At 43.8% G+C, this 24,303-nt stretch overlaps 1 protein-coding gene and 1 pseudogene across 1 annotated transcript in view; one reads left to right on the plus strand and one right to left on the minus strand.

Moving 5' to 3' along the window:
* Window positions 1-15,117, minus strand: part of Gnai1 (guanine nucleotide binding protein (G protein), alpha inhibiting 1) — a 95,279-nt gene extending 80,162 nt beyond the window's left edge. The window contains exon 1 of the mRNA NM_010305.1: window positions 14,756-15,117. Within this exon, the coding sequence (NP_034435.1) occupies window positions 14,756-14,873 (118 nt within the window). The 5' untranslated portion in view covers window positions 14,874-15,117. The remainder of the gene's footprint in view (window positions 1-14,755) is intronic.
* On the plus strand, window positions 4,945-8,152 carry Gm3527 (annotated as a pseudogene).
* Window positions 15,118-24,303: the final 9,186 nt, after the last annotated feature.

Consider the following 24,303-nt stretch of genomic DNA (forward strand, 5'->3'; position numbering starts at 1 on the left):
TAAAGATCATTTGAAAACATTGAATAATTTCCAGAAGTTGTTGGGAGATATAAATTGGATTCGTCCATATATGAGGCTATCAAATTTTGAATTAATCCCTCTTTTTGATATATTGAAGGGTGATCCACAGCTTTTGTCACCTCGTGCTCTCACCCCTGAGGCCCAAGTAGCATTAGAAAAGGTAGAAAGGTGTTTAGAAAAGGCCAAGCTGTATAGATGGAAAGAAGGAGAGGACATCCTCCTATGCGTTTTGAAGACATTCTGTCAACCAACAGGAGTGTTGTGGCAGTCAGGTCCTCTATTGTGGATTTATCCTCATGTGTCTCCCAATCTGAGTACATTAAAGGAAATTGGTTCGGCTAAAGTGGAGCAGTTGTCCAGAAAGCTGCTCCTCCAGATTGCCAAACTCAACAGCACTGGACTGGACCCTGTCACCTTGGGGGACTTCACCTCCTGGATCACCAATGCCTTTTCATTTTTTAAGGAATGGGCGAGAATGTTGGCCTGGGGGGCAGTGGTCCTCCTGGGTTGTGTTTTTTGTATCTGGCTATTGTGTCGACTCAAACGAGAGCATGCTCAGTATTAGGCAGTGGTGTACCAAGCATTGATGGCGATTTAAGATGGTGCATCTCCCAATGTTTGGCTGGCCTCTTTAAAAAATTAAGAGTTCGCCCTAGGTCATCTGGCAGCTGTAGTCACACAGATCCACAGTATCCAGTGACGGGCAACTTTCCTTATGCACAGACCAACCTAAGACACGGGGCCTGGAGGCGGTAGGGAAACCCTATGACAGGTAAGGCTGTGACATGAAAGGATTGACCTAAGGCAGGAGCCGTGGCCGATGGACAGATTTGCCCAGACCTAGTCCAGCATCATATTACTAAACAAAAAAGGGGGAGATGTAGGCAGCCGACGCCTAAAAGATAGCGCCGGTTTCCAGTACACTTAAACAACACCACTGTGCAGGCGCTAGCCTGAATCTGGCCCCAACCCCTCCCGAGCAGGTGTATGCAAATTAAGGTGCCGGCAGACTGACCAATCCCAGGAGGATACAAAGCTTTTCCCTGTGCTGGGGTGTATATAAGGAGTCCTCCCTGGGTTCCCGGGGTCCCCGTAGCAGCATTGAGGCATTCCTGCAATAAAGGCTGTTGAGAAGAATCCGACCGTGTTGTGTCTTCCTTGCCAGACGAGGTGAGCACGACAAATTAGTGTAAAGGGCTTAGTAAGAGCTCACTTTATTATATAAGGTATTTGTTAAACCCTATTGATAAGATTATGAGAGGTATTCTGAATGTTGAGAAAAGAAGAAAGAAGGCAAGACTTGAAAAATACTTATGAGAACGCTAGCTGTAATGATGTTTGGAGGATTCTCTCCTCCAGGGCTATGCTTCTCGTCCCATGGACTAGCCTGTGGCCCTGTAGCACAGGGATGCCCTGAGAGTCTTAGAAAAAAAATGCAAAATCCCAGACCCAATCCTGTACCTTCTGAGAACCAATCTGAACACGAGAGTTCAAATCTGTCTATACATGTTATAAGTTTAAGAAAAGAGGTTCTAGAAAAAAGTGGGTTGGCAACTGTGATTTTCAGGGATGGCTAAGAGGAAGAATTTCAAGAGGAAAAAAAGAAAGGTTAAAAAAATACACCTAACTTCAGAGCAGGCAGTAGAGAATGTAATATTCATTGGCTAGAGAGGGCTCTGTGGTTAAGAGCACAGGACACTCTCACAGAGGACCCGAGTTCCATTCCTGACACGCATATTACGTGTCCCACAACCTGCATCTGCAGTTCCAGAGGAATCAGGGGCCTTCTACCTCTCCTGACATCTGCATTCATATGCACACACCACCACACAGACGCACACATGCGCACGCACACACACACACACACACACACACACACATACACACACACACATACACACACACACATACACACACACACACATACACACACACACACACACACACACACACACACACTTAAAAAGATGATAATGTTCTTAGTGTTTTGAAATCTGCTGGTGGGCTTTTTATTCTCTTTCGTACTTAGAAGAATAATGGGGGTAAATAAGATATGCATGTCACCAGATGGAGATAGAAGAATATCTAAGTGGCCTACTTTCCCAGGCAACCCTCTTGGCAAAACCTACAAGCTTGGGAGGTAGTCAGTAGCAAAGACAGAAGACAGATGGGGACAAGCAAAACAGAGTCAGACCTCTCTCTTCCTTTCTCGCCTGGGCCAAAGTTCTAGAGGTAACTGGCCAGCCGGGGAGGAGGCTCTCTGCAACCTGGTGGACAACTGTATGTAGGAAGGGCTGAACATGCAGTTCCCAACCCCAGGGCACCTGTGAGCAATGCACACACTGTGTACTTCTCCTGAGGCCTGCAATGAACAGAAGAAGCAGAGTACTCAAGAGTTCAGAGCACGGATTCCCCATAATGACCCTGCAGCAGTAGGATGCCCTAGGCAAACAGTAATTGGGAAGGACCAACAGACAGTCCATTAAGACAAAAGCGAGGTTGTTGAGCTATCTATCTGTTAGTAGACCAACAAGTGCAATGACAAGTCAATGGGGTTTGCCAACAGATGAGAATTACCCCAGCTACCATCGAAGTCAATCAGGATGCCCAGCAGAGTAACAGAAATCTTCCTCATCTAACATATCAACGGTTGGTGGTATCTTCAACAATGGAAGAAGAAAGAAAAGGTGGGGTTGGGAGGAGTGTCTAAACAAAGGATAAGAAATGTTGTCCTCAGCCTTGATCAAATGGTCTTAGGAACCTTAGAAAACTCTGCCCTCCCCTTTCATTCCACAAAACTGATAGGACAGTAGAACCATCCTAATATGCACAAGGCTCACAGGGGCTCCTGTTCCATGTGCACCGTGGGAAGGAGCTACAGGGGGGACACACTCTACTATGAAGTGGCATCAAGGAGACCACCCAACTTTTCAAACTATGCATACACTGAAGACAGTGGTTAAAAATCTAGAAAATAAAAGAAATGAACAAACAAAACTAAGGATTTCAAAATGATTTCCAGCAATGACACTGACACCGTAAAAAGTGAGCATATTAAAAGGTAAGCTAAAGTATTACTGAACAGAGGAAATGAACCCTGAACATACAGAAGTAGCAACAAGAATTATGGAAAAGCCCAACCTAAGTATAAAGTATTTCATCCAAGAAGAGGCGAGACAAGACACTACCTCCTTAAATAAATACTGATAGGTGTGGTTACATGAGTGTTGTATTTCTCAAGGCCTCCAGATTTCTGAAATAGTCTACAATATAAAACCACTTCTACATCAGTGAAAAAAGTCCATAATCTAGTGAGATCTGGTGGTAAAAGTCTGTAATTCCAGATAATTTCAGGGAGGCTAAAATAGGAGGTTACAGGTTAAAAGCCCATGTGGGATACGCAGTGAGTTCAAGGCCATCCTGTGCCTTGAGAGGGAAAACAGAGGATGGAGATCTAAATCAGTGATGTGGAACCTGGCTTAGCACTTGTGAAACCCTCTGTCCAATATGCAATACCACAAAAAAAGGAAAAGTCATCTATTCATAACTGACTAAATTATCATTTATGAGAAAGCAAGAGCAAAATCAGAAATATTATGAAAAGGATTTTAATTACTAAGGAACATATGAATGGTTTTCTTTGTCTCATATTACTTTAATGCCAGTATGAGAGAGAGGATGGAGGTGAGAGGCGCGGGTGCTGAGGCAGCTGAAGATGAATGAGGGCTCAGATGCAGAGCAGTGTCCCATCAACAGAGCAAATTTACCAACCAGACTGAGCGCTGCCACGACACATCCCGTGATCCAAGCGACTGGGAAGATATGTGGAGAGTCAGGTCAGCTATGCACGTATCCATCATATCAAAGTGAACTGTACCGCTTAAGACTGGGTTAACAACAGAAATGCCAAGCCACTTGCTTCCTATCAGTTGACTTCCCACAGTTTTGTCTTGTTTTAAATCTACTCAACAGGGATAAAAGAGTGCCTACCTCAGGGGTTTTAATGAAAACTAAGTGTGGTGTGCTAACAAATGTAGAATGCTTAAAATTATATCATCATCTTCATTATTATCATCATCATCATCTTTTGGTTTTTCAAGATCGGGTTTCTCTGAGTAACACCATGGCTGTTCTGGAACCCACTCTGTAGACAAGGCTGTCCTTGAACTCACAGAGATCCACCTGCCTCTGCCTCTCAAGTGCTGGGATTAAAGGTGTGCGCCACCACACTTGGCTTAGAATTCATCACCATGGCTCAGAGCAGGGGCTGTGGTGACATAATTACCACGTGAGGCCAGCAGGCTCTTCTGCTTGGGGAAGATCTTTCCGTCTTTGCTTTTCCCTCCTTTTAATTCTGGTTCCCCCTCTGCTAGGGAGCGGATAAACCCACATCTACAACCAGGATTTGTGACTTAGGCATTAGGTACTTTTTTTTTTTTTTCCATTTTTTATTAGGTATTTAGCTCATTTACATTTCCAATGCTATACCAAAAGTCCCCCTTACCCACCCACCCCCACTCCCCTACCCACCCACTCCCCCCCTTTGGCCCTGGCGTTCCCCTGTACCGGGGCACACAAAGTCTGCGTGTCCAATGGGCCTCTCATTAGGTACTTTTAAAGAAATCAAAATAACTGTTCCTTCAGCCAGTTCTGAAACCTGGGGGGAGCCTGATTTGGAAAGATAGACCTGTCCATGTCACCAGTGAACATTCTGGGGCCAGGTTCCCTGATCCCCTTTGGCCTTGTGGCGCTAGGAGTTCTAGTTGGTCTGGTCTGGTCTGGTGGTGGTAGTACTTGGGGGGGGGGGGGGGGGCGTGGCATATTTCTACCTCACAATAGCTTGTCTGAGCCTCCACCCTATGTCATATTTTAGGATTTGTTTGGCCAATGAGATTGCAGCACACACACTAGCCTCGGCCTGAGGCCTGAGGCCTGAGCCTTGCCTTTGATGTCACAATCTGACCTGTAGCCATTAATGTGGCCACAGCCACTCACAGAGCAGATGGCAAGGTCAAGAGTACCACAGTAAGATGTGGAAGAGACCTGATCCTCAGGCCAAGATCAAAGCAGGGGACAGGCCTCAGACTTGCCAGTCTCTGGCTCTGGGATGGGCCACAGAGTGGGCCCTGCCGCAGGCTCTAGAACTGTCAGACTTTCAGAACTTTTCGGTATTTGAGGACATTAGCCAACACACCAAAGAAGTGGGAGTCAACTGGTAAAGAAAGTGAATGCTATCTTTCAGCTTGACATCACCAAAGATGGGAAGACCATTCTGCAGTGGACCATTGACCCCAAGAATGGTGCGGGGGACATGTACCTGGGATCGGCCCAGCTTCCTGCAGACACTGTCTTCATCATCCCTGACTCTGTCTTCACAGTTAGTTGTGGGTAAGATAAACCCACAGAAGGCTTTCCTGGCTGGCAAGTTTAAAATGAGAGGCAAAGTTCTCCTTAGTCAGAAGCTGGAGAGGATCTTCAGAGAGTGGGCTAAAATGTAAGCATGTGGGAATACCCAGGAAAGATCAAGACTTCTGGCTTATAATGCTGAGTAGCAATCATAATCATGCTTTAACTGAAGATTAAAGGAAAAAATAGCCAATATTTTTACTTAAAAAAAAAAAAAAAGAAATGCCAAGCCACACACAAGTTTTCTTCTAAGGGCCACTGTATTGTACTGGCCTCACTGCAGCTTTACCTACATGACCTGTGCATGTAAAACACTGAATTCACAGAATTAGTGTGGGTTGAGACTGCCAAGAAAAAGGTAAGTTTCCAAGGAGGAAAATATACAATACAGATTAGGTAAATAAATTCCCCAAATAAAAAAAGCCCATGACCCTATCTTAGGAGGGCAATGCAAGCAGAAAGCATTTCTTATAACTCCAAGTTGAACCTTAAGGGACTCTTTTTATAGTTTATCAGAGAGTACAAACACTAACAGGTTTAATAACTCATAACTTAAAATAAGAGCTTAAGAGCTATTACCACTTTGCAAGAGATGCATCTCCTTGCCCAAAAAGTAAATTTCAGAGTAGGTCTAGAGTTTTATTTTTAAAAAATCTTGGGAATCAAAAGTCTGATAAATTTCAGAATGATTTCAAATGTCTGGAAAACAATCAACTCCCCCATGCAAAAAACATACTTATCTGAATCTGTCCAAATGATCTTTCATAATATACAGTTACAGGTTTGTGTGATTTAATAAAAATTAAGAAAAAGTATAAAATGAAAGGATGCACGGAAAATGGTGTTCATTTGATCACTGAGTAATAACATGGAAGGAAAATACTTTTAAATCACTTATAAAGTCTTAAATGTTCTTAAAATTCATCGCTGCAGAATTCTAAACAATGCACATTGTCTGGTGTAGTGCCAGTGAAGGGGCTATTAACAGAAACACAAGCTCTACAAAGAATCTGTGGTAGAAGCAGAAATAAATAAAATTGATTTTTACCTCTGGAAGCCTTCGCTATGCACACATCTTTGCTAAGAAAGTCAACAAAACCATTAAGGACTAAGGCAGTAAATGGCTGAAGCATAAGACAGGCCTGAACCTCCAGTGCTGATGACAGTCTCTATTAAGAACTGATGGGCCATTTTCTGAGAACTTCAGTACATTCATTTATTCTGTCCCCAGCCCCATGAGCTAGATATATTTGGAGAACATGGGAGCTTCGAGTATGTGGACTACTTAAGGTCTCAAGAAAAAGAACTACCATTAGATTCTCAGTCACCTGCCTTCACTCTGGAGAAGTTCAATACATCTAAGGGAAGAAAACTATTCACTGAGAGCAAAGGACTCAGTGGGATTCTACACTACACAGAGCTCACCGCCAATTAGGATCAAATATGCTCAGAAAAGCACAAGAGAGATTGGCAAGTTTATAGACAAAGTAATCTCTGGGGCATTCTGCAACACGAAAATCCCCCAAACTGAAGTGCACCCCTCTACTATTCATTCTAGTCTCCTTCTGCTCCCTTTGGCCATGGAAGTTTGGTCTTTTAATATAAATATATTATTTCTCTAAATACACCTGGTAAGCCTCACACGGATAACAGAACCATAAGACATACTTTATAAACACCACCAGTAATAATTCCTACCACTTAAGGAAAAGTACACAGAGGGAGCACAATGCGGGTGAGGGCTGGCTATACTCTGCTGGGCTTCATATTATCCCAGGTGACACACCACTATGGTAGGGCATGCCTCCATATCGGACTCCATGCATTTTACAAAGTCAAATGTGAAGCAGCCGTGTGACAATATCGTCCAAAGCAAAGAACTGAGAATCAACAACAGGCAACACCAACAAAGCACTCTCCAGCCTGTCACTTAACTTACCCAATGACAGTGCTTTCTGATCAAGCAAGAAGAATCTACCCCACAACTAAGAGTAACTTATTAAGTTTTAGTTATTCTAACGAGCACCACATAGAATAAAAATAAATGGAGATATGCTGAATCAAAACTCATCCAAATTATCCCAGATACAACAAAAATGTGCCAATTTTTTCTGCATAAAGCCTCTCAGTCAAACTTAATGTGACTCGGATATGTACTCAGTTCACTGATAATGAAGAGAAGGCTACCACAGGCCACCCGATCAGACAGTAAAAAAGCCACACAGGATTCTTCTTCTAAGAGCCAATCCCACTGAGCAAGTCAACCATTTTTTTTAAGTCAGCAATTTCAGTATGGTGCAATCAAGAAGAATGATATTTAGGCTAGATAATCAAGAACTACCTCATTAACAAGGCAGAGGGAGAAAGACTAATTTTTCACATTACAGTTTGAGTACAGTACCATGGGTTCAATACAGACACCAGTGATTTCAGGTTCCATAGGTATATAACTTATCCAGGATTAAAGAATATAAAATTACAACCACCACCCATTTCCTAGTGTTATAAAATATCATAGAGATACCTGGCTGGTGGGAGCTGCTTTAACATATGCCTGACGTGATACAAACCACGTTGCCCTGGTGTGCTCAGTATACATACTACAGAGTTCTCTCCTCGAAAGGACTCAGAAGAAAGACAGAGCATGATAGATTTCTTTTTGTTTGTTTTGTTTTGTTTTGTTTTTCCAGACAGGGTTTCTCTGTGTAGCCCTAGCTGTCCTGGAGCTCACTCTGTAGACCAGGCTGGCCTTGAACTCAGAAATCCGCCTGCCTCTGCCTCCCAAGTGCTGGAATTAAAGGCATGTGCCACCAGGCCCAGCTGATAGATTTCTTAAAGCATCATGTTAGAAGTATCTGAGTTCTCATGTATGCACTGTTGGGACACACATGTACCTTAAAGGCAGTGAGGAAAGGTGGGGAAGACATTTTGTAAGGGACAAGAGTAAAGGGTCTGTACTGGCTAGTTTTGTGTCAACTTGGCACAGCTGGAGTAATCACAGAGAAAGGAGCTTCAGTTGAGGAAATGCCTCCATGAGATCCAACTGTAAGGCATTTTCTCAATTAGCGATCAAGGGGGAAAGGCCCCTTGTGGGTGGGACCATCTCTGGGCTGGTAGTCTTGGTTCGAAAAGAGAGCAGGCTGAGCAAGCCAGGGGAAGCAAGCCAGTAACGAACATCCCTCCATGGCCTCTGCATCAGCTCCTGCTTCCTGACCTGCTTGAGTTCCAGTCCTGACTTCCTTGGTGATGAACAGCAGCATGGAAGTGTAAGCCAAATAAACCCTTTCCTGGTGATGAACAGCAGAATGGAGTTGTAAGCTGAATAAACCCTTTCCTCCCCAACTTGCTTCTTGGTCATGTTTGTGCAGGAATAGAAACCCTGACTAAGACAGGGTACTTGTCAAAATAGCTGAAAGCTTAATTGAGTTGGGTCCTATGAGAAGCAAACTTATAAGCCCCCAACTCAGACATTCAAATGAAAAGACTTCATCTTTTTATGATGATGATGATGATGATAATAATAAATCATTATTACTATAGTATTATAGGTGTGTTCTGTTTGGGTAGCTTTTTCATCCTATGGGAAGTGGGGAAAATTATGTTGTGGGAAAAAATGAAATAATGATATAAGACCATCTACATTCTACGAGCAAGTAAGGAAATGGTCTGTTGCCTCTTGGCCTGTTGGCTAATATCAAGTGAAGAAGGGGGAAGGTATAACTATGAGCTGCACACACATGATACCACCCAAGAAGAAGCAGGGATGGCCAAGGGGCAGGATGCAGCACCTCCTGGTGCAGACCCTCAGCAGCGATGCTCCCTGCCTGGACACCTGGTGGGATTAGGGAGGGCTGAAGGAGGATTCCATCCCTATGAACTGCATTTTGAATGGTTGTACGGTGGGATGTTCAGAATTCATGGCCTCCTCTTGTCCCATAATTACATCTAGAACAGACAACTTGTTCTACTTGTTTACTTTGCACAAAACATACCTAGAATCTCACTCACACCCAATAAGAGACTTTGGGGTTTCCCATGGTGCTGTTAAGAACAGAAGTGGAGAAGATGGGGTGCAGAACAGACTGGAAGCTCTGACAGTGGCATACTTGGGTATGGTAGGTAAGGTCAAAGTTCCCAGTCAAGCCCCATCCTGAAAACCTGTGAATGTTGCCTTATGTGGTTAAATCCACTTTGCAGGTATTAACTATAAGTCTTTGTAGATTTGCTTGATAAAATCATAAAGGCTGTAAGAAGTGAAGAAGAGAAACGGGAGGAAAAGCTCACTGGCTACTGTTGGCTCTGAGTAAGCAGCGGCCTACTATAAACTAATTAAGACATGCAGCTGCCTGGAGAGCAATTCTCAGCCTTAGGGTCATGACCCCTTTGGCAAACTCCAGTCTCCAACAATATTCACATTACCATTATGATTCATAAGAATACCAAAATGACAGTTATCAAGTAGCAATGAAAATAATTTTATGGTTCGGGACGAGGCTGGGGGGTCACTGCAACATGAGAAACCATATTAAAGGGTCATACAGTGGCAAGGTGGAGGGCCACTGCTCTAGAGCATGTGAGGAATGCCAGGGAACAGAGCAATCCCGAGAACCTCCACAACAGACTTCCTTTTTCACAGGTTCTAGGGATGGGGCTTGACTCGGGACTTTCACCTACCTACCGTCTTAACCCACCGGAAACCTGTTTGGGAAATCTGCCCTCCAGAGCCCCATATCAAATATTCTTTAATTTGAAGCCACTTAATATAAGCCAATGAATGCTGGTTTTAAAACTGTTTCCTCCTAGCTGTATTAAGATTTCTAACCATCATTTAACAAACTATTATAAAAGATAGCCTGAGTACTACAAGATAAGGCTCGGTGGCCCTTCGTTCATAGGCTCAAATGCCATCGGAGATCTGGAGCTCACCAGTGCCTGACCCTAGGGAATCACCCTCTGGGGAAATGCATGGCAAAACATGTGACCAAGAAATATGTGACCTAAGAATGTGACCAACACACTTCGTTTGCCTTGCATGAATGTGTTGATCTTAGATGTCCCAAGGCAATGAGAACAAATAACAAAAGAAAAATTAAGATTGTGGCTGGGTTCAAAAGCTTACAATACATATTTTCAAGTTTTACCAACATTTCCCCCCAAACTCTAGACGATAACTCTTCTGTTTCTGAAGCCGTTCACTAAATCCTATAAGGCAGGCATTATAGCTTCTGTCCGTGATACATTCCACAAATATCATGGTCTAAACACTTGAGCAGAGGACCTACGTGTACCAAAAACAAGAGTAAAATGCCCTCGGATCATTAGGACACTGCAAACAGTAGACCCCACTACAACAAAACGCACTGTCACTTTAACGATTACTAGAGTTATCTAAGAATAAGCTTGGTGTGGGAAAGCACTCTGTTTGATTTTAGGTATCATTCCTTCATTTTGGTCCTTTCACATTTTTACTAGTCCTTTTTCTTTAACGCTGTTTGGCTGCTATTTGTTCCTACAGACAGTGGGAAATTATGAAGAATATATTCTGGCATATTTTTACATAATTTAGCACACATTTACACATGACAAAGTAAAAGGCCTGTAAAGAAAGTGTGGAACACAGAGAAAACATAAGGACTTTGTCCCCTGGTGTGTTCACAGAAGTTGGACTCAGGCAGTCAAGAAGACCAAACACTAGACATCAACCGCACATATTCTTAATCCCTGTTAACTGCTCCTGTTGGAAACGCTGAGATGCTGGCGGAGAGGAGCCGGGTCTAAAACAGATGTTCATTCGGCATGCAATGGAGAAGGCAAGAACGGTTTCTGACACACAGCACGAGAGGAAAGAGAGGCAAAGGGAAAAGGCCAAGAAGAAGCAGAGAAATCTTCAGCAAGGAGGCTGTGAGGCAGAGGGAGCCTGGAGCTAGAAGTGGGAGGACGGGAAGTGGATTCAAGAGAAACTCCACATATGCAAAGCACACAATGACACAACCAGTAGCTCCAACTAGAATAACTACTAACACAAATAGACAGGGACACAGAAGCACACAACCCAGGGGGAAATGGCATGTCGACTCGTCCAAGGGAACATGTTGCCTCTCTGATAACTAAGGCTCTGGGAAATGGCTAAAGCAATGAAAAATGGAAACCTGATAAAGCAAGAATTCCTCAACTACACAAGTCATAGTATGTGTCCAAAGGCAGTGGAAGGACTGCTGATTGAAGGGCAACAGAAAATGCCCGTCAGCAGAAAACTTAAAAGTCCCCACCCGACTCCCCACCCCCACCCCAAGCCTATAACTATAACAGTATGCTATGCTAAGGAGGGAAGTCGGCTTCTGGGGGTGATTTGCTTGTGTGCGGAAGTGAGTATAGAGTACCGTCTGCTATAATAAAAGAAAATACAGCTCAAACCTTTGCAATGAGATTGCAACTGAGCAGCGAATTCTTGAGAACTGTACTTTTTTTTTTTTAAAGCTAGTACCTTTTATCTTAAAAAATCATCACCAAATGCAATTTAATAAATGACAGGAGTCCAACATAGTCTAACTGAACAATGTCCTAATTGTAATTCTACTGACCTTAGAATCATGAATTCTCAAAGATGTAATAGTAAAAGGTATTTTCCTCTGGAACAGTTATCCATACACAGTGGAAAGAGTGCTAAATATCTGCATGGATCATGTAAGCATCTTAACTGATTCATATACTGAAAGCTGGAAACTAAACTGAAATACTTAAGTGACCAAAAGTGCAGCCTGATCCCCTTCAGGTCAGAAGACAAGATTTGGTCCTCTCTATTGGTGCAGGCTTGAATCTCTGGACTTAGGGAACAGGGAAACACCTATGATTCAAATAGTAAATACTACACACCCAGCACCCAAATAGTTACTAATTATTTGCAAATCTTATGCAAGAGTCTCTCACTTCAGATATTTAAAACAATGCATTATTTCATGCAAAAAATGCAATGTTCTAAATAGACTGTTTTAAATGTTTTTATGCTGTATCTTTAAGTAAATTATTGAGAAGCAAAACTAAACAGATGAAGATGAAGATGAAGACACCCTCCTAGGAGTCCAGGTGGTATTGCTGGGTTACTTAGATACCACTTTACATCTCAGTTGACCAGCTACCATGAGTTAGGTGGATGACACCATAGAGTTACTTGCACACAGCCTTAAACATCCAAATTTGGACTAAAGGTCATAGTTCACTGCTAAGTCTGACTTGGGGAAAAAATTTTCAACTATTACAAGAATTAAGATTTGCGAAATAAGTACACAAGGATTTTTTTTTTCTCTTAAATGGGAACTAGGGTGTCGGATGAAGTGGTGCACAGGAAGACAGGGGTGGGCTGGAATTCTCGACAGAAAATACAGTTGTAGATGAAAGCAAAACCTCAAAGCTAGAAACAACACTTAAAGGAATTCCTTCACTGTTTCTTTGTTTGCTTGTTTATAACTTTAGAATCCTTCTCATGCACTGGTTTGGAGGAATAAGAACTGTATAATTTCTTCTGAAAATCAGGACTCTGGTACATCTCTCATTAACTCCCCACAGATGGTAAGAGAGATCAACTTCAGCTGCATGTTACACACTCAACTATATTTAATTATTAATCTAAAACAGTGGTTCTCCGCAGAGGTTACATTTCTGCCTCCAGGGGGCGTTTGGCAACATTTTAGGAGATTAGAAAGGGTGAGCAGCAATTAGCATCTAATGGGTGGAGGTCAACTTCATTGCTAAACATCCAACAGCACACAGGATACCTCCACACACACAGAGAACAACAAAGAATTATCAACTTCAAATCGTCAACAGTGATAAAAAGAGATACCTTGCATTCTGAAGCTTGCAAAAATTCCATTTTTCAAATCTTTCATAGGTGTCTAATTAAAAGATAAGCTGCCACTATCACTGGGAGGGCTCATTTTACAACTGCTTTAAATGTGGTGGATGGTAGCTCCAACTGAGAACAGTATTACAACCAAGGAGACCTTCCAAGCAGGTGCTCTGAAGCCACAGAGAAAGAACTGTCTAATCCCTTTATTTTATGTTTATTGTAAGTTACATGGTTCTGTGGCTAATATTCTAAAAACACGCCGATCTCATGGAAAGACAGTATCTTTTTAATATAAAAACTCAGTCAATCCTATTTACAGAGAAAGATTTATGGGGAGGCTGTGATGGGTGAAAAACACCACCCAGGTCTTTAAAATGCAAAGTTATTTCACAGTTTGCTTGCAAAATGACTCAGATCATTATTACTTTTAGTCATGCCAAGTTTGCTTCTTCTAAGCCTACTAGTAATGGAGAAAGAAGGAAATAACCACCATCTTTCTGCAGTCGTTAAACCAATGAAACGGGAGCTTACTAAAAAGCAGATCTGTGCAGCGATGTTTCTCTTTTATCACAACTGTGAGAAGAACACAAGCAAATCGCTGGAAGTGCAAACGAAGATTCTAAGAAATCTATCATCTGCCTAAATACCTACAGTGTGGGAGAAAAACAAACAAAAGGAAAAACCCTGACTCACAGATCTAAAAAAACCATAACCTGTGAATATTTTCCTTATATCGCTCAATCAAAATCCGGATCTACTCTTTTTTTTTTTTCCTCCGTTCAAAAAAACTGGAAGAAAGACCTTCACGTCGCCTATTAGCAAAACAGTGTTAAGAATGAAGAAAGAAAGCATGGTGTGCAGCTGTCAAACCTCACTGGAGCGAACACCGCAGTGGAGGAACGACCCTGTGGTCGAGGAGCCTTTCGCACCTGTCAGGGCTGTTTTCACCCGCGAAGCCTCTTTCCCTTCCTACTATGAGAGCAAACGTAAGCCAACTTTGGTGGTTTCCATCCCCCACCCAGGCAAAATCCAGCTTCCAGAGCAGCTCAAGTCCTTACGCAGGGAAAATCTCAGCGCTCTTTTCCACTCACTGAGTCGCCATATGAAGTTGACAGGAAGATCACTGAGACCCCGCAGAGGAAGAGGACCCACAAAGAGAGCCCCGAGGCCACCCAACGTGGCACTTTCCAGGCGTGGGCAAAGCGCAACGCGGCACGACACCTCTCACCACCGGGTTTCCGTGGAGAGGGGGTGCTTGGCTTTGTGGTCCCGAATTGTCCCTCATCTAGGGAGGGCAAAGCTCAACTTCAAAGATCGGATTCCCACGCGTCCCGCCGCCCCGCCACACTCTGGGCTGCCAGTGAGGTCGCGCGACAGTCACCGCCGCGGCCAAGAAGCCGCCTGCGCTGTTGAGGGACTGGGATGCCGCGCTCGCTCACCGCTGTCCCCCGGCCCGGGCCCCGTCCCCACGGCCGCGCTCACCCAGCAGCAGCAGCTTGACCTCCCGCGCCGCCTTCTCGCCGTCCTCCCGGAGGTTGCGGTCGATCATCTTGCTGCGCTCCACGGCCGCCTTGTCCTCAGCGCTCAATGTGCAGCCCATGGTGGCCGAGCGTCGCCGCGCCCTCGGCGCCGGGGCCGGCTGGCAGAGCGAGGAGAGGCTGGCCCGGAGGCGGCCCCGCTACGTCCTCAGCTCCCGCAAGCTGGAGGCGAGGTCTGCTAGTCCGCACGCTGCCGCCTCGGGCGGCCGTCCCTGCCGGCGACACTCCGCGATCCGCGCCCGCGAATCCCTGCGACCGCTAGGCTCTGCCGCCGCCGCCGCCGCCGCCGCCACCGCAGCTGCCCGTGGCCGAGCCGCAGCCGCGCACAGCCCGAGCGAGCTCGGCGTCCGCGCGCCGCCGCGGCCCCGCCCCTGCCCGCCCCGCGACCACTCCCAGCGCGCGCTCACGCCCGCCCGCGCACGTGCCGTCGGACAGCGCCCCCTCCGACCGCCGCGCGCCCGCGTGATCGCCGAGCCCAGCTTTTCCTGCAGGTCCCCCCACGAGGTGCCCCGTGCGGCCGCTGACTTCTCCAGCTCCGCCTGGGAGCTCACTAACCCCCTCCCACGCTTTGGAGACCACTGCGGGGGATCCGTGGGTACCTGCCCCTTAAGAGCGCGAGTGGGACGCTTGCCAAAGTTGCGAGCAAGGGGTGAGGAAAGGCAGTCCAGGGCATTTGAGCATGCCCGGAGCCTGCAGCCACCCAAGGGTTTACAAAATGTGTAGGCTTAGGTAAAGAACCGTGGGAAATAGAGCGAAATGAGCGAGAAATGGAGCCCTGCGAAACCCGAAGTGGGGAGCAACCAAGCGGGAATTGGGGTCTTGGGGTTGCCAATGCTCACTTCCTCCCTTGCCTTTTCTCTTTTCCTCTGGCTCTCCCTTTGATCTATGCTCACCTCCCTTTTCATAAGGGAACACATTTCTAAGGAATTTCTTCCTAATCCGACAGAAACGTTTGACAAAGAATCAAAGAATTGTTTTAAAATGGCGTGAGCAGTAAAACACACAAACAAGTCTGCGGCCTCTGTGGTAATGGATCGCCTTTAGGGCACTTGTAAGTGTCTTGCCAAGCTGCCTACCCATGGTTTATGGCTCTGTTGTAACTCCTGTGCCAGTAGGCATGGCATTTCTTTTTGTAGGCCTTAGCTTCCTTGCTTTTAAATGAGCTGTTGATCTACACTACAGTCCATCTTTCCAGGGGCAGGCCAAGGACTAGATGGCTTTTCATCCAGCGTGAGGGGAGGAGCATAGGTGGAAGGTTGGACTCTCCTGTCAGTTGCACTGCTGATTATAGGAGAAATGTTGATGAATTAGATGATGAAGCCACTAGCAAAGAAAATACATTCCTCGACGAGATAAAAATTAGGCAATTAGTCTCTGGCTCCCATTTGAATATTTAGCTTCAGGTTGGGTCCCTCAGAGCAAGCAGAGCTTATAGGTTTCCGTTTTGTTAGAGTCACACCTGCGGGGCACAAGATAAGCAATCTTAAGAACTCCCTCCGCTTTTTGTTGGATTCTTTCAAAATAGAACAAAACCCGCACACTTTTAGGGTACTCGGTCACCTTCTACCTCCTTTGTGTTTCCTGACACTCCAAAAGTTCATCAAGAATTCCAGAATTAATGAAATCTAATGTGACTGGGCCATTTGCAGCCATCAGTTGACTGTCCTTCCTCCACGGTTCAGGCCAGATAAGTGTGGGGCCAGCCAAAAGGGAAACAGGACTGAGGCATGGTGAAGCTGCACACCTTGTATAGGAATTGTCAAAGACTTATATGAATTGCCCCTTCCCTTTGAAAAGCTCGTCAAGGACATGAGGAAATAATCCTCACTTCTGAGAGGATGTTGGAAGAACTCTCCAGGGAAGCTGGTGGGCAGGGAACTGAGCACTGGAGCCCTGAACTGGTTGCCATAGCAAAGTATGGTGATCACATGACTTCAACAGCAGGCATTTATTTCTCAAGTCTGGAAATCTAAGATTAAAGGGCCAATGGATCCAGCTCTCTCTCCAGTGAGGGTTTTCTTGAGGAAAGAGGACCAGGGATGAGAGAAGAGAATTCTTTCTTCTCATACTGATATTGGCCCGCCACGTTCAGGATTCCATCTCTATGTACTTCCCAAGGGCTCTGCCTTCCAGACCAGGGTGTTAGGGCTTCAGCCGAAGGGTACTGAGGAGACATAAGCATTCAGTCCAGACTAGGGAATATTTTGTTTCATATGAATATCTAACTAAAAGATTAATAGGCAAAGTGTGAACAGAAGATGGCCAATATTTTATGATTGAAATGAAGTTTGCTGTGATGACTGAAATGAATGGAATGAACTTTTAAAATGAAAGTTTAAAAAGAACTATAAATATTGAGGTAAATAGTTGGACTTGTTACAGTGAGTGCTAAGTGTGCGTACATTCTTCTGAGTTAGGTAATAGAGATATAAAAGGAAAAATCTCTGCATTAGATGAAAACAAATGAGTTACTTACTATACTAATAAGTGAATGACATTGGTAATTCAGATATGAGATGGTAACCATCACTCACACTAGTAATATACATAATTATGATTTTGCAAAATATGACTCAGCAACATTATCAAGGAGTTGGAACAACCATTACGAAATCATCTACTATAGAGTACGTGAAAGAGTAAAATCGAAATTACAGAGGTTAAAAACCTACGTCTGAACACACGTTTCCCTTCAGAAATTCGTGATTGTTTTAACAGCTATACTAATTCCATAACACCTATCAATTTGAAATGTTCAGTTCAGTGGCTCTTAGTAGAGACAGAGTTCTACAACCACACCATTTGTGAAATGTTTTGTGCCCCACCAAGAAACCCCATATCCTTTAGCCATTCCCCCTAATCCAGTCTATTCTTCCAGCCCTAGAAAATCACTAATCTCATTTTTCTTCTTTTGCCTAATCTAGACATTTACATAAACAAAAAGAACCATATAATATCTAGCCTTTTATAACTGACTCCTTTGATTTACCATATTACTATTGGTTTTGAATGTTACTTCTTTCTATTGCTAAATGATGCTGAGTCTCATGTGCTAAGATAGACACACACATCAAGAAACAAATTGGGACATAATTAACTAAAAAGCATCAGGGTTTGAAATAGCTCTAAACTGAAATGGAAGTTTCTGGATATGTCAGGTGATGCAGACTCACGTGTTGTTTTGCTGAGGCAGGACTCATGGGAGGATATGTGATGTTTGGAGAGAGTATAAATAGAACTCAACAGACAGTGACAGTGTGCTTGCGTAGCTAGCTTTGCAACACTTAGTCTCAAGTCTTCATTGATTTTTGCTTCATTGAGAGAGGGATAGCAGAGAACTTTTCCTGGTGTCCTGGATGATCCTAGTCACTCCCACTGATCCATGCTGATTTGGAAGCCTAGCAGTTTCTGCTGGATGGTTCCACGTCTGCTGATTCATGTTTGGTATCCTGAGACTACTGAACTGGATTGCTGGTATTCTGACAAAAGGAGATTGGAATTTCCCCAAAGAACTACTTCTAAACAGATCCACATCTCCTTGTCCTATTTACCATCTTTTCTCCTCTACCTTTGGATGGTGGGCTAGAAGTGGAGGTTTGAACCATTTGAGGATCCTTATTAAATGTAGGTTTTGAAAAATCTCAGCCTACACTAAACTATGTTATAAAATATCTTGGGGGAAAATTGTGGGTATTTAATGTAGGAATGAGAAGAAACATTTGAGCTGACCATTATTTTCAAACGAATGAGGATATGTCATAAATCAGAGGCCAAGTGACTTTGGGTTGTAGAGGTAGAAATACAAAAAGAATGCTACAGCCAACAAAACTTCCTTGGAGTGAGGGAAAGAGGTGCACAGTTCCTGCTTATTCATCATAGTCTAAGATGTAAACATCTATTTGAGCACTCTAGACCTATATCAGCTTTGAAGATTCTACAGTTCTCAGTCATCAAATGGCCTGGTCCCATTTGAGTCTAAACTGAGACTGCAGTACTCCAGAAACAATTTCTCTGTTCATAATACCCTTACAAGTACAAACAAAAGTTACCCGAGATGTTGGTTTGAGGTTGGAGTAAATTAGTATGCGAGAAGAAACTCAGAAGAGATGGAGCCAAGATACCTCTGGGGACCAAGGAGTGAGTGACAGATCAGAAGGATAGTGTTTATCATTGGATATAGGGTGAACACACTTGGCTTATGAACCCCACTCCATTAACTGCATTGGTTAAAGCTCCTGTTTAGGAAATCAAAAGAATTTGGTTTGGGGACTAGCTGGGAATATTTCGAAATATAGGTGGGGTAGCCTGGCCTTTGCTTTCAATTTGCTTTACAGATCCCAAGCTGAAACCATTCTTATTAGAGGTCATGTGAGCTTTTAAGTGAAGATTTTGGGGTGGAGTGGGATGGGGTAGGGTGTGGGTTGGGTGCAGGACTGTTGAATTAATATAAAGGATGTGGTGGTTAGAACCACTGGTCACCACAACAAAACCTGGACTCACCTAGGAAAGAGACCTTTAGACATTCCTGTGTGGGTGGGTGTGTCTTGATTACATGAACTAAGCTGGAACATCTTCCCAACACCATGACGTAGAAACTGGGCCGGCATCCTCTCTGGTTGAGGCATACTACTACCTATCCATGCCAGCTTGGAGTCACTGAAAGCATCTTTGGTGTTGAGTAGCTTCATTTTAATGATGGACCTTGCTCCACGGCAATGTTTAGTCTCCCTGAAGAAAATTCATGGACAGTGGCACGATGAATGGGATTTATAAATAGAGGTTACAGAGAATATGAGACACTATCATTAAGCTGCAGGATAATCTCTGAGTGCATGTGAATGTGAAGGCATCTTGAGTGACTCAGAATTATTGGGACAATTTTCATTTCCTCAGACTGAAATCTATTTGGGAGATTTAATTTCCTGCTGAAGGTGGTCATTCCCGAGGTCCATAGGAGGCATAGGAGGAGGAGGGAGAGGTTTCAGAATAAACAAACAAACAAACAAACAAACAAATAAATAAGTAGTAAATTGAGCATGATATGTTATTTTTAAAATGTTATCTGGAACATGTATAGAGAAAGCACACTGTCAAAAGTGGAGTGGAGGAGCTGGGCTGTGGTGGCACATGCGTTTAAGCCCAGCACTTGGGAGGCAGAGGCAGGCAGATTTCTGAGTTCGGGGCCAGCCTGGTCTACAAAGTGAGTTCCAGGACAGCCAGGGCTATACAGAGAAACCCTGTCTCGAAAAAACAAAAAACAAACAAACAAACAAAAAAAACATACAAACAAACAATAGAAAGTGGAGTGGAGGAAGAGACTCTCTCAGCCAGTAACCAGGTACTCCTGGGACAGTTCCGAGTTCTGTCTTCAACTTCATACATGGCTTTACAAGTTTGAGGCTCTTCTAATTGCAGTGTCCTTGCATGTAAGCACAAATGTGATGACTTAGACCATCCATAAGGTTCTTGTAATTGTGGCTTTTTGTGAGCCTGCCATTTCAACAGGACAGATGGTTGGCAAATACACAAAAGCACGCTTTGATGCACAGAGGCCTTCCCATGCAGGCTGCATTGGTGAGCAAATACTGGGCTATCTGTGGAGCATCTCTCTGCTTTCTCTGTGCCCACTCTTATCCACTACTGCTCTGCACCCAGTGACTAGAGTCAGCCTTTTAAAATGTCAGTATTGCCTATTCACTTTCCATCTGGAGAGTCCTCTCTAAGCCTCTTAGGATGGCGATGGCTTACAAGGTATTACTTGATGTGCAATGTCCACTCCCTTCAGCCACAATAGTGTCTCCCTTTCTCCTCTTTTCTCTCCATAGTTCAGCCTCACCGACCTCTTGGTTATTGCTTGAAGTTTCCACATGCATCCCTTCTCGGAGCCTTTGCACGTACATCCTATCTAACTAGAGCATTCTTTAGCCAGAGAGTTCCTTGACTCATTCTCTTATTTCATTCAGTTCTCTGTTCAAATGTCACCTTATCAGATGGGGAGTTATCTCTGTCCACCGACGTCATTCTTCATTCCTTGACTCTGCACTATGATTTTATGATAGCTCTTATCATATAGCACAAGTTTTGATACTGCTTATCTATCATCTTCTCTCTTGAGTATGCATTCAAAAGGGCCGAGACTTTGTCTCTCTCATTTCCTGTTTTGTGTCCAATGCCTTCCACAGGAAAAACTGTAGTAAGCAGCTAAATTCAGGAATAGAATCCATTGTTTAATTCATTCAAAATTATTAATTGAAGACCTCTCATAGGCTCAGAACCGTTTCTTAGCACTGGGGTACAGTAGATAATAAGACAGTAACAGTAGAAATAATGGCAGTTGGAGGAGGATATTTTTTAAATATGTAAATTGATCGATTAAGTGAAATAAACATTGGGTAATTGCTATGAAAATAATGAAACCACATTTACAAGAATGTGGCACCAGTCCTGAAAGCAGACATTAAGACTGTGTTAGATGTGATCCTGATTGATCATAAATGCTGGGAAAGCCAAAGGAGAAAGTGTGCTGCTACAGACTGGAGAGACCTCAGGGGCGGCCACAGCTCAAGGCTAGGATTTGTTGTGGCTTAGACTGAGGCAGAAGGGTTAGGAAGATCACCCAATTGAGAACACCACCATGAATCTACTGATTTGGCAGTTGGAACTGTCAGCCTGAGTCATGAACCTCAAGGGCCATTCAAGAAGTTAGTCAAGGAGGGGATTTCGAACTTTCAGCTCAGTGTTTAGGGAATTATGATACATATGGACTAAACACCAGACAGCAAGAAGAAACAAGATTTGGGCGGAATGATTCCACTCTCAGGCAGAATGCAAAGTCAGCAGGCTGGAATTTAGGCTCTTCTGATCAGAACCTACTACATGTAGTAGAGGCAGAGAAAGAGCAGAGAAGTGAAGCTGGCCTTGGCCATGAGTACTTGGAGAGAGGAATGAGGGAAGGGCAGGGGAAGGGGAGAGCAAGAGCAAGAGAGAATCATGAGAGAACGAAAGAGGCAAGAGCAGACAAGAAGTCCCTTTTACAATGGGTCAGGACTACCTGATTGTTGCCAGGTAACTGTAGGGTAGAGTTTAGACAGAATGCTAGCAATGTCTTTGACTGTTGTCTTTAAAACTGAAGACACCGAAGGGTTGTTGATGGGACCACGTGACAGGTCTCAGGTGGGAGGTTTTTTTATTAAAGGGAAGAGAACACAGAGGTGGCCTCTAGGAGAGAGAAGACAGAAGAGATTCGGGGAAGGGGGAAAATAACTTTCCTTGCATCCTTGGCGCATCCTTGAGAGGACATGTAGCAGGGGCAAAAATGTGCGGCCTCCTGGGCAGCTAGTGATGGCGTGTCTTGATCAAGGATCCTTTAAAAGCTGGCTGTGAAGATGCCTGACTTTCGCGGAGTCACTTTCAGCTGTCCATAGATGTCCCTGATTGCCATCAGTTGTAATGATTAAATAAGATGTATAAAATTTTTCCATCACGTGCTCATGACTACAATACAGTGACTAAGATGGAAGGGACAGTTAAGGGCTTTGAGGATCAAGATTAAGATAGAGGTCTGGTTAAGATCTAACTGGGAGAAATTACTTTATAGCCAAACTCAGGGTGAATTATCTGCTTGTAGCTGGATAACAATAAGGTTACATGTGTGTTTTCTTTTTCTTTTTCTCTGTGCCCCTCTCTACCCATCTATCTATCTATATCTGACTTTCAAACCTTTATTCCTCTCTTCCAATGTTTGTTTGGCATATGGTAAACATAATTTCAAAAATGCTGTTCTAATAGAGGATCAAGCCAGGCTTTGACCAGGCTCACAGAAGCTAGCTTCTCAGAGCTACCTGCCATGGCTTTATTGCAGTCTGTTTATTTACTACATTGGATTTTAAAATAGCTCTGTTGACACCTCTCCCTCTGTTCCTGCTTCCTGCTGGCTCAGCTGTTTTTCTTTCACTGCGGGGGCTCTGGTGAAGCTGGAAGGCTAGCAAGTATGTCTCTTGTTTAGTTCAGCAGGGACTTGACAGAAGGCCTGCTGGGGGACAAAGAATGGAGCTGGTCCAAAGGTGTTCTGTGAAGAACCGGGGTGGGGGATGAGTAAGGGGGTGTTCTGTCTCAATTATTGTTGGTGGCAGCATTATTCCACATATGAATACTAGGGAATGTAGAAAGCATTTGTTTAATATGAACAGCTTATTGGGTGTAATATGCAATGTTTTAGGCTATATATAGAATAAAGGGGGAAAACATTTTATATTACAATTGTAAGAATTAAGTTCTTGCATTCTTCACAGAGACTCAACCAAGCTATCTGTGAGAGTTTCTTTCTGTTGCTGCACCTGGGTGGGTGTATGGGCTCCACACCTCCCTGTATTACAACGTTTGGCCCAAGCCCAAGCACACTGGTCCACAGATTTCTAACTTGCTTTCATCATCATTGTGAGTTGAAAATCATTGTTCAGTTGCTTGGGTTTTTTTTTAACCTAATTTTAGGATTTCCTTTGATCAAATTATTCTTTCTCAGAGGCAAGGGACAGTCATCTATCCTGGTACTGGTTAGACAGTGGAGATCCAACAAATACACACTGGAGAATAAGTTAAATATAACCTTAGTGATTCCTTTAAAAAGCACTAAAAGTCTTTAATCACAGGAATGAGTTCTTGGACCCCTGCTGCTAAGGCAGGCTACCTCACTTGGCTCTGTCACTGTCAGAATTTTTAAAGAGAGCAAGTTCAATGCAATAGAGGAGCCCCTGAGGTGGTGTCTGTCCTGCTTTCTGTCTGCTCTGAGGTTTCCTTGCCCTGAGACTTTGCTTGTCTGTAGTTTCCTCATCTGACAATGGATAACTGGATCTGCTGTAATTGCTTGATAAGCCTTTGAATGGAATATAGAAAAAAAAATGAAATGTTTACAACCCCAAGTCAGTGGCTGCCTACCTTCTCTGGCCACTCTGAGTGGAATAGGCCCTGTCCGTGCTGCTGCTTTAACTCACAGTCCTTCTGTCCTGTGGTCATCACATGTGGCAGTTACAGAACACACACACACACACACACACACACACACATACACACACACACACACACTCACACTCACACACACATACACATCACACACACACACACACACACACACACACACACAATTTCCTCCTTTAATAATATCTACAGAGAAAACAAATTTTCTAAACTAAACTAAAACTAAAAGTGACATAGCAGATGTATTCTACCCTGAAAACTGTAGTGTGGAACTATAGCTCAGCAGCTAATAGTGGGTACTGCTTACAGAAGACCCATGCTCAGTTCCCAGCACCTACATGGATTTGCTCCTGAATCTCCAGCTCTTGTCTCTTTAGTAACCTTAAGTTATGTGCATATGTGTACACGTTTTCTCACGCACTCACACGTACGCATATGCACACAAAGTAAGTTCCATAATAAATAAATAAATAAATAAATAAATAAATAAAGTGTGCAGCGGGTGCTTTTGGACAAGAT

Source organism: Mus musculus, chromosome 5 (genome assembly GCF_000001635.26).
Source record: "Mus musculus strain C57BL/6J chromosome 5, GRCm38.p6 C57BL/6J".
Taxonomy (NCBI): Eukaryota; Metazoa; Chordata; class Mammalia; order Rodentia; family Muridae; genus Mus; species Mus musculus.